This window comes from Nycticebus coucang, chromosome 6 (genome assembly GCF_027406575.1).
Source record: "Nycticebus coucang isolate mNycCou1 chromosome 6, mNycCou1.pri, whole genome shotgun sequence".
NCBI lineage: Eukaryota > Metazoa > Chordata > Mammalia > Primates > Lorisidae > Nycticebus > Nycticebus coucang.
In genome coordinates this window covers 85,590,743-85,602,514 of record NC_069785.1, presented here as the reverse complement: position 1 = coordinate 85,602,514, position 11,772 = coordinate 85,590,743, and the positions used below count along the sequence as shown (strand labels likewise).

Here is an 11,772-nt window from a genome sequence, read left to right as displayed (position 1 = left end):
ACGCCCTGCCCAGGCCTGTGCTGACGGGGTAGGAGGTTTGGGGTCCCGGCTCAGCTGAGGGCCTGAGGGACCCAGCACTGCGGTGTCTCCACCGTGTCCTGGGCTTCTCTCTTCCTCACTCTCTGACAACCTTCATTCCCATGAGGGCTCCGTGCACACACCTCATGCTCTGTCAGGGACATCCTACCGCTCACTAGGGCTGCGCTAGTAGAGGTGACTAAACAGAGAAACAAATAAAAACAAAGAAAATTCTGATGTGGAGAATTTGGCAACATCAACAGAAAAGCCAGAACTTAGCCCATGGAATTCTAGAGCAACAGCCATCACTCCATTCAACAGTGCATTCTGCAGTGGGTTTTGGCCTTGTAGAGACCAACTCCCTGACTTTCGGACAGTCAGCTGGCCATGTCGCTGGGCGTGCTCATTACTGGGTGGTTTCCGGGTTTCTGGGACGCCAGGAGAGCCTGAGATCCCAGCTCCTCCACTCTGCAGAATAAGAAAGAAAGGGAGGCCAGGACGCACTCAGGCCTACACCTCCCCAAATTCCTTCTGATGACTTCCCTTCTGAGGTCTCTCAGGCACCAGTGTGACTTAGTGACAGAAGTAAAACCTCGGTCAGTGGCCAGGACAGAGCGGGAAGGTGAAGCCTGCAGCAGGGCGTCCCGGTCAGTGATGGTCTCACTTCGGACACTAGAGGACACTGCAGGCGGGGCCCTGGGAGAGCAGGAAGATCGGCTGGGAAATGGTCCTGCTGGCCCCGGTCCCATTAACACGCGGTCAGTGATGGGGGAAAACTCAGTAACTGTCTCCTGGCCAAGTTCCCGAGTGCCTCTTTGGGGGGTCATTTGCATGACAGCCTTGCCCAAGCAGGGTGTTAGGAGTTATAATGAGAGTGTGGGGCTGACTCTGTGTGGAACAGTCCTGCACAGCTCAGCCCTGGGCCGTCTACACCGTGGCCTGGGCGCCTCTCCTGCTCACACTTCTGTCTCACTGCACAGGTCAGGGGGGACTTTATGGGCTGGGCATGGGGAAGGCGACTCTGAATCTTTATACTACCATTTCTCCTGAACATTTGGTCTCTCACCTGTTTTCAGCAGCCACTTCCCAGGCTGTGGTGACTCAGGAAACTTGCCTGTCCACAAATCCTGGAGGGTGGGTCACACTCACCTGTGGCTCCAGCACTGGGGCTGTGACCACCAGCAACTACGTCTGCTGGGTCCAACATAAGCCCTACCAGTCTCACCGGGGTCTGCAGAACTCAGGGGTCCCTACTCACTTCTCAGGCTCCCTGCTTTGAGATGACGCTGCCTCACCATCATGGGGGCCTAACCTGAGCACAGGGCCAGTATTACTGTGCCCTATGGTACAGCAACCATGTCCACAGTGACAGATGCGGATGGGGAAGTGAGACAAAAGCACCCAGTCTCAGCCTCACCCTGTGAGCCTAATACCCTCAGAGACCCAGCAGAGATGATCCAATATATTGTTCTAAGCTCCAGTAGGTTTTATGATAGTATGAAACCCAGTACAAAAATCTGTCAATTGCACAGACACAAACAAAAGTGGCAAAAAAAGTTACACATGCACACTTACACACCCTCACACACTCATAAAAATCCAGATTCAGACAGGCAAGTGTTTAATTAAGTAGCAAGTGTGACTATAGAGCTACAACACAACAGTGATTCTATGTCTCTGGATATAAGCAGCAACAGAACGTGTAAAGCTTTAGAAACATAATGGAAACAGAGGAAAATGATAGATCTCCCTCCCCAAATTTTAGAAAATTTTAACAAAATAAAATCTTATTTTAGAATCGTCTAAGAACTCACCATGACAAACCTCAGGGTAGGTACCCCGGACTGGTTTTTGTTGCCTACACGTATGCATGTTAGCTACCAGTAGAGGGACCCCCTGACCGCCAAATGTCATTCTCACAGGACCTCAGGCAGCCTTTGGCCCCAAGAATAGACTGCAGACTTTCTTCCTAAAGAATAAATAAACAAACAAATAAATCAAATCTTAAAAATTCCAAAAACGTTGGGCTAATTTTAAAAGTATAATACAAAATGTACATTTTATGTACATTTAACACTAAAAAAATCCAACTTCTTTCCCCAGACCTTAATCCAGTGCTACAAAACTGGTCCTCCCTGTGGGCCGCAGGACAACCCCGGAGTCACAGAAGCAGAAGAGCAGTGGCCCGTCGTCCTGCACTGTTTGTTCCCACAGAGACTCCGCAGGACTCTGCAGCGTGTCCAGAGGGCTTTGGGGTGAGAGAGAGTGGATGGCACAGGGCAAGAGGCCGCAGGGGGACGTTAGAGCCACAAGCTTCCTCCCCAAATCAAGACAATTTCCTATGTAATTCATCTTTGCTTTTCTCTCCAAAAACATCGTTAAAGAGCTGCGAAGACATATTTGAAATTGTAGAAGACCAAGATAACAAAGAATATTGGAGGGGAAATAATTATAACATGTTTTACCAAAACACTTAAAATACAATAGAAACAGATAAACAGAACTCTGATTTCTAATTAACTTAGAGTGGAAATCTAAAATCTTCAGGTGTGCTGGGGGTAGGGGCAAGGAAAATACCCTTGAATTGTACGCTAGATTTCCCTAAAGCATCTCCAAAGAGCTCAGGTTTGAGGCTCTACGGGGAGGTGTAAAAATCATAAAGAAAACAGGGGCCCTGACTGAGTCTTAGTAAAGAAAAGCTGGACCTCTGGGTCGCCTGCTTCAGCCAATATAGTCTACTGTGCGCACTCACACTCCCATGCTGCAGACACAGTTATGCGACACAAGATCCCCTTCCAAGGAAAGAGTCATTAGCTCTGCTGTTGGAGGTCCTCAGTGGACAACTCCGAGCTTTCAGCAATCTCTGTGTTAGCCTGAGCCGCAGGGAGTGGCCTGGGACAAATCCTGCCCCTCTCAGGTAAAATAGGTTGACTAGTGTGACTGCAAACATAATATCCACTGGAAACCTCAGAATATAACCTGACTTGGAGCGGGAACCTCATCTGCAGATGGAATTAGTTGGGATGGCAGGTGGATGATGGGGTTGCTTGGTGGGCACGTTGCATGTCTTTCCAGTGATTCTCTGAAGGCCCTGAGTTCACCACAGGGCAGACACTGAGGCAGGAGGACTGCAAGGCTGCGCCCGTATACCATACTCGGACACAGATACAAACAAGTTATTAAAAATAGCGGCAGATGCTGGTGTGGATGTGGAGAGAAGGGAACGCTTGTACACTGCTGGTGGGGCTGCAGACTAGTACAGCCGCTATGGAAAGAAGTATGGAGACACCTCAGAGCTAAGAGTACACCTTCCATTTGATCCTGCAATCCAATTACTGGATATCTAGTCAGAGGGGAAAAAAATCATTTTACCATAAGGGCATTGGCACTGGAATGCTTATTGCAGCACAAGGCACAATCACCAAGATTGGAAATCAACCCAAGGGCCCATAAACCTATGAATGGATTCATAACTGTGGCATATGTCTACCATGGAATACTATTCAACCATAAGAAAGATGGAGACTTTTACCATCTTTTTTATTTATCTGGATAGAGTTAAAGCACATTCTTCTAGGTAAAGTATCACAAGAATGGAAATGCAAGTATCCAAGTTCTCATTACTAATATAAAACAAATAGAAAAACAACTACATAACCACACGAGAGAAATACACAAGTATATTCAAGTGGGGGAGGGGAGAGGAGGATAAGGGAAAAGGGGAGGAGGCTGGGGGATTAATGAACTCTCCCCTAACGTGCACAATGTAAGGTTTACAGCACACCGCTGGTGAAGGGCTCGACTAACACTTGAACTTCAGAAATGCAAACAGTGTGCCCTAATCATTTGTACCCTCATACTGATACAAAATAAAAATGAGTAATAATTTTTTTTTAAAATTCGTAAGGATTAGTGTAGGTCCTAATTTCAAAGATGAGTGTCCTCACTAGTGGCGGAGAGGACACACAGGTATACCCAGAGGTAAGTTGACCACGTGATGATGGAGCCAGAGAGTGAAGTGACACAGTCACAAGCTGAGAAATGCTACCCATTTCTGGGAGCCTCCAAAAGCTGCAAGCAGCAAGCATCCTCCCCATGAGCCTTCAGAGTGAGCATGAGCTTGCTGATACCTGGGTTTCAGGTTTCTCATTTAACAATTGTGAAAGAATATACTTCTGTGAATTAAACCACATAATCAGTGGTCATTTCTCATAGCAACTCCAGGAAGAAGTACAGATTTTTGTGCCAGCAAGTGGGGTGTTACTGTAAAAATTACCTGAGCACTTGGGATTATTTTGGGAGTAGTGTACCCATCAGAGGCTACAGTGTCCAATACATGGATGTAAAAAAAACATTGATTTCCCTGAAGAGAAGCTCAGTAGAAATATAGTCGAAAGCACTTTTGAGGAGTGTTCAAAACTGAGGAGAACTTTAAACATAACATTTAAGGTCTTTGAGAATTAATATAAAATAATGAACAGAAAGTTGATAGAGAAATAAATATTAAAGGTGTTTCTAGTGAGTCCTTACAGTTTGACTCAAAATATTCATCTACAACCTATTGTCATATGAAGAGTTCAGATATCTATGAAAAAATTATAAAAATCAGGGTCAGCAAAAGTAAACACATACCACATCTTAAGAATTACTACAGGGGGCGCCCGTAGCTCAGTGGTTAGGGTACTGGCCACATGCTCTGGGGCTGGTGGGTTCAAACTCAACCCCTGGCCTGCTAAACAAAAAGAGCCAGGTGTTGTGGTGAGCACTTATAGTCCCAGCTACTAGGGAGGCTGAGGCAAGAGAATCGCTTGACCCCAAGAGTTTGAGGTTGCTGTGAGCTATGATGTCACAGCACTGTACTGAGGGTGACAAAGTGAGACTCTGTCTCAATTAAAAAAAAAAAATCACTACAGGATGCAAGAAAAGTGCTCCCCAAGTTTACACAGAACTTACTCTCCAGACACAGTAGTTTATATAGATACAGCAGGCGGATGTCCTGGAACATCTCATTAGGAGGTCAGGACAAACATTACAGTATCTTATTCAACTGACTTGTTGAGGACACCAATAAACTTAGCCAAAGAGCTTTAATAAAAAGCAAAGTTATCAGCCCAGTGCGTGCCTCATGCCTGTAATCCAGCACTCCGGGAGGCCAGGGAGGGTGGATGGCTTGAGCTCAGGAGTTCAAGACCAGCTGGAGCAAGAGTGAGACCCCATCTCTACCAAAAATAGAAAAAAATAGCCGGGCGTTGTGGTGGGCGCCTGTAGTCCCAGCTGCTCTGGAGGCTGAGGCAAGAGAATCGCTTAAGCCCAGGAGTTGGAGGTTGCTGTGAGCTGTGTGAGGCCACAGCACTCTACCGAGGACCATAAAGTGAGACTCTGTCTCTACAAAAGAAAAAAAAAAAAAAAAAGACAAAAATAGAAAAAATTACCCGTCATTATGGCAGATGCCTGTGGTCCCTGGCACTTGGAAGGCTGAGGCAGGAAGATCACCTGACCCCAAGAGAAGGAGGTGGCTGTGAGCTATGATGATTCCCTGACACTCTACCGAGAGTGACAGACTGAGACTGTCTCAAAACGAACAAACAGAAAACATACAAATTCACAGTCATCTATAGTCCAAGAGGAAAGAGCATTTAAAGCAAACTTTTTGTGTTGGAGATAAACTGGCTGATATCTTGCAGGTTAATTAAACTAAAAACATTAAGTTTATATTATGTTTAATTTCTAACAGGAATTTACAAACTAACAAGTTTGTGTCTGATGACATTTCACAGAAGGATGTGTGCACTGAGGAGGTCTCCATCTCAAACTCCTCCTCCAGTCTGTCCTGAAGGGAGGTGGGTGCTCCCTCTCCGTCTCCTGCATTCCTAATGCCACCCCTCTAGGGCAGGGCTCTAGCCATCCTCCCGTCAGCCCAGCAACCAAGGCGGATCACCACCCCCAGTCAGCAAGCTCCCCCATCTGACGGTCCTGTACCTGGATTACTGGAACACCAGCCCTGCCCAGCGCCTGCTCCTTTCTGAATCCTAACCCCTCGGTCCCTGGTCGCCCCACCCGCCACCCCAAATCTCATCGCTCATGACGTTCTCATCACCCTCACTTCAACCCGACACTTACTCCCTCAGCTCCTTCCTCCCTCCTGCCCTGTGATCCTACCAACCTCCATCCCCTCTGGGCCCCTGAGTGCAGCAGTGGCCCCGCTGGCAGCCCTGCCCAGAAGGGTGAAGGCTAGGAAGGGACACCCAGGAGTGACTCACACCCCCATGTGTCTGCACGAGAGGCAGCTCCACAGGGAGGCCTGAGCAAGGCTGGCTAGTTCAGCCTGCTACATCCTTTGCCAAACAAAGCACCAAACACATGATAAGTACTCATAATTATTTGCCAAAAGCAGACCTGCCTTTCACCGTGCTGGTCACATGGTACTGGGCCTAGAAGGCGCCTGAACCGGGAGAGAGTCACCCATGCACCAGGTCCTCACTCTGCCCTCAGCCCGAGAGCTGACGGCAAATACCACTAAGGAAAGTGCCCATGGGCTCAGAGGAGACCACAGGCAGCCTTGTTCTGTGAGTAGGAGAGTGCTCAGCTGAGGGAAAGCCCTGTTTATTCCAGTCAGAGTAGTAATTCCAGCACTTTCAGAGGCCAAGGCAGGAGGATCACTTGAGGCCAAGAGTTCTAAACCAGTCTGGGCAACATAGACAGTTCTAAACCCTGTCTCTACAAAAAAAATATACAAAAGCTTAGCTACACATTATGGTAGGCACCTGTGGCCCCAGCTACTTGGGAGGCTGAAGCAGGAGGACCATTTGAGGTCAGGAGTTCAAGGCTGCAACGAGCTTGATATGAGCTATGATATGATATGCTATGATATGCCCCCACACTCCAGCCTGTAGAACAAGATACTATCTCTAAAATAGTAATAAATAGAGTTATTTTTTTCTTGAGACAGAGTCTCACTCTGTTGCCCTAGGGTTAAGTGCCATGGCATCATCATAACTCACAGAAAATTCAAACTTTTGCGTTCAAGAGATTCTCTTGCCTCAGCCTCCAGGGGAGCTGGGACTACCAGTGCCCTCCACAATGCCCACCTAATTTTACTATATTTCTTAGTAGAAATGGGGTCTTGCTTTTGCTCAAACTTCTCTCAAACTAGTACGCTCAAGCAGTCCACTTGTCTCGGCCTCTCTGAGAGCTAAGAACACAGGTGTGAGGCCCAGCAGCTCTAGCTCAGCATCCAGGGCACCAGCCACGTACACCGAGGCCGGCAGGTTGGAACCTGGACCAGGCCTGCCAAACAACAATGACAACTACAATGGCAACAAAAACTAGCCGGGTGTTGTGGTGAGTGCCTGTAATCCCATGACAACTACAATGGCAACAAAAACTAGCCAGGTGTTGTGGTGAGTGCCTGTAATCCCAGCTACTCGAAAGGATGAGACAAGAGAATCACTTAATCCCAAGACTTTGAGGTTGCTGTGAGCTATGACACTACGGTACTCTACTGAGGGTGACATAGTGAGACTCTGTCTGAAAAAAGCAAAAAAGAAGACTACAGGTGTGAGTCACTGAGCCTGGCCTAATACAATAAATTTTAAAAATAAAATGACAGTTAAACAACAGTAAAATTCACTGGACATTCACACTGCATCATCAAAGACAAAGCAATGCTGACCAAACACAGGTGGCAAGCACCTGTTCCTACATGATACTGAATAAAACGTCACAAAATACCTCTGAGTGCTTTAAACACAGTCAAATGTCAAAACTTCCTGTTAAAAGTATCAATGTGCGGTGGTGCCTGTGGCTCAAGGAGTAGGGCGCGGGTCCCATATACCGGAGGTGGTGGGTTCAAACCCAGCCCCAGCCAAAAAAAAAAGTATCAATGTGACTGAAAATCATGTTATGCTTATGAAGGCAAATATTTGCAAGAATTATGTTTATGAACACAACAGCAATGACTGATGTTCAACATTCACACATAAGTAAAAGGAATCTTTTCATGTAGATATGTGGACCTATTTTATTTAGGTGAGTGCTTTAGATATTCATTAACCTATTTTCGAAACATCATGCACTAAACATTTCACAATAATCACACCAAAGTGTGACAAACTCATCAATGGAGATGTGAAGCTGACAGTGCTGCTGTCCTTCTCTAAGGCAGGTGACCTCCCAGAATAAAACATGGTGACAGTCTTCTGCATGACTGAAAGCGCTGTCCTAGTCATACATAAACATTTGTTCCTTCTTAGAACTTTAGGAAATGGGATTATCCTTTTGAGGAAGATTGATTTCTGTTTGTTAGTTTGTTTGGAAACAACAAACCGACAGCTTGGGGACCGAGCCTCAAGCTGTCGCCCTGTGTAGAGTGCTGAGGCATAACAGCTCACAGCAACCTCCAACTCCTGGCTCAAGCTATTCTCTTGCCTCTGCCGCAATGCCTGGATATTTTTTGGTTGCAGCCATCATTGTTGTTTGGCAGACCTGAGCTGGATTCAAACCCACCAGCTCAGGTGTATGTGGCTGGCGCCTTAGCCACTTGAGGCACAGGTGCTGAACCAGGAAGATTGATTTTTTGACAAAACTATATAAAGAGTACGGTTTTTCAGGACAGAGATTAATTTGTTTTTCTCATTATGACACAGATTGACAGGCAGGGAGCAGTGGCTCACACCTATAATATCAGCACTATGGGGGCCAAGGCAGGTGGATTGACTGAGCTCATAAGTTCAAGACCACCCTGAGCCAGAGGGAGACCCTGTCTCTAAAAATAGTTGGGCATTGTTGCTGGCTCCTGTAGTCAGCAATTTTTTTTTTGGCCGGGGCTGGGTTTGAACCTGCCACCTCCAACATACGGAGCCGGCGCCCAACTCCATTGAGCCACAGGTGCCACCAAGTCCCAGCAGTTTGGGAAGTGGAGGCATGAGAATTGCTTAAGCCCAGGAGTTGAGGTTACTATGAGCCATGATGCCACAGCACCCTACGAAGGGTGCCAACATGAGACTCTGTCTCAAAAAAAAAAGCAGATTGCCAGCACTCATTCCTGAGAACAAACCATATTTTTTCCTTCACTCTCTATCTGGACCTGTTGATCCTAAGGGCTGTCATGAATCAGGCTCCTCTGAGACCAGGTCCAAATAATTTAAACTTTTACCTTGTTACATCTCCAATGTTAGTGTGTTTACCACCATGACTGGTCCTAAATAAAATACTGCAAAGAATGGCACTTAGTCTCTTATACGATGTTTTGTGTTCATAACAGATTTCTAGCTCAGTTAGCAAATGCAGCGATGACTGTTATGTTCAAGTGAATGGAAGTAGAGACAGTGAAGATTTCCACTGCAGAACTCTCTGGAATGCACACTCAGCTGCCCCCAGCACATTACCATCCCTACAGAGAAGATCATTCGCTGTCCTCACTGCTATGGGATCCACAGCTGGAGGAGAACTCTGGCCACCAGATAGGAATCGCATGAAAGGGAAGAACCTGGCTTGGAGTGCAGCCAGGGAAGGGTGTCCATGGGAGCCTGTCACTGCTCTTGACCTGACTCTGACCTATGAGGGCTGTGTATTGAGACCCCACCTCAGTCCCGACAAAAGAACAGCCCAGCAAACCGGGACAGATTCACCCTGAGGAGCCTCATAGAGCATGAAGATTCTCTGACCAAATGGGGAGGACATTGTGGGGGCTGCCAGCCTGGTCCTGAGTCAGGGGGCAGTGGACAGAGCAGTGCAGGAGCAGGACTGGCTCTGGGAGGCTGTGCTCACTTTTTCACATGATGGTGTATCAGCAGGGTCTGGGCACCAGGGGGAGCTGGAGGCCTGTTCCTGCGAGACTGGGGTGAGCAGAGCTGGGGTCAGCCACCTGCTGTGCCTGGAGCCCTCTGCTCAGGGTCACAGCTGTGACCACCCCACCCCCTGGGACCACACAGCCCTGCCCCTGACACGCAGGCAGAGAGGCCTGACCAGAAACCAAGGTGGAGTCAGAAAGCTGGGGGGTCATTTGCATGGAGGATGGGGCCTCCCCTCTCAGGGTATGAAGAGGGGACAGGCAGAACTGGGGGAGCTGTGCCTCAGCTGTGGGCACAGAAGGCAGGACGCAGGACAGTCCCCACCATGGCCTGGTCCCCTCTCCTCCTCACTCTCCTGACTCACTGCACAAGTGACCAGACTTGGGCCAGGAGAAGGGCCCTGGGGAAACCCTGGGGCCCTGCTCTCTCCTCTTCTCTCCAGACCCGGAATCACCATGTCTGTGTCTCTCCCTTCCAGGGGCCTGGGCCCAGTCTGTGCTGACTCAGCCACCCTCAGTGTCTGGAGCCCTGGGGGAGACGGTCACCATCTCCTGCTTGGGAAGCAGCAGCAACATCGGGGGTGGGAATTATGTGCACTGGTACCAGCAGCTCCAGGGAACGGCCCCTAAACTCATCATCTATGGTAACAGCAACAGACCTTCGGGGGTCCCTGGCAGATTCTCTGGCTCCAAGTCTGGTAGTTCAGCCTCCCTGTCCATCACGGGACTTCAGAGTGAAGATGAGGCTGATTATTTCTGTCAGTCCTATGACAACAGCCTGCGTGCTCACACAGTGCTCCAGGCCCACGAGGAAGTGAGACAAAAACCCCCTTCTCACTCGCCAAGAGGGTGAACACCCGGCAGCTGCTGCTCAGTCTTGGCCTGTGGCTTCTGCTGCTGTTGCCGCCACTTCCCTGGACACAGCAGAACCCACAGGTGCCGCCTGGGGGTGTAGACTCCTCCCCATCTGTCATTGAAGTCACTCACAGCAATCTATTTCTAGAAAAAGTGTCCCCAAGGAAACAGAAAACCCTGCTCCTTATCAGCTTGATATACAGAATCTTTTGGTAAGGAAGTTCAAGGGCTGAGGTGGCAGTTCCAGCTCACCCATCCTCTTCCTGATTCCAGGATGTCCCAGATCTATGTCACCCTTGTGTGAGTTTGCAGCTTCCATACCTGTTCTCTGGCTGTGCCCTCTTAGTCTCGTCTATCTAAAGGATAACTAATGCACAATCTCGTGACCATATTTAATGTGTGCAATTAGACACACTTGGATGTTTTATGCTCCCTGGAAAACATTTCCACAATCAGTATAAACAACCTCACTGCCTCAAAGGCCTCTGGACTCCCCTTTCTGATTCCTCCTCCAATTCCTTCCCTAAGGCCGCCCTAGATGAGCTCTGATCTACTTTCTGTCCCTGTTGTTTTCCATTTCCTAGAATTTAAAAACGGAATCCTACGGCACACACCTTTCCACGTCAGGATTCTCTCCCTCAGCACACTTCCACCGAGGGTCTTCTATACCGCTGCTGAGTTGCCACCAATCACATCACTGTCACCGGCCATATTGCCTCTATGGGTACTTCCTCTGTTCAAAAATTATTGAAAACATATTTCCAAACACATAGTTATAGATACAGATCTAATCCAAGGTGGATTGCCGGCATTTTCCTTCTGTAAATTAGCGTATCTCCCAGGGTCCCTGAGAGTGTTTGGTTCTGTAGGTACGGGGCCCACTATGCCAGGGGATGCTCAGCCCTGCTTTCATCTCATTATTATTTATTTACCCTTCCTTGGTATAGAAAAATTGTGGGTCTTTTTAAAATTTTAAATAAATAATGCATCAAGATACCAAATTAAAAGTTATGAAAGTAGGCTTAAATTATACCACAAGGAAAAAATGAAAATTTAAAGAAAATGTAAGAAAGGACCTCCCACGGCTGTGCATGGTGGCTCCTTCCCAT

General features: G+C 47.8%; 1 gene segment (V, D, J or C); it reads left to right on the top strand.

Moving 5' to 3' along the window:
- The first annotated feature begins 10,068 nt into the window (after nt 1-10,068).
- Nucleotides 10,069-10,676, top strand: LOC128587360 (immunoglobulin lambda variable 1-40-like). The segment is given in 2 exon segments: nt 10,069-10,180; nt 10,288-10,676. Coding segments are annotated over 2 exon segments (420 nt in total).
- Nucleotides 10,677-11,772: the final 1,096 nt, after the last annotated feature.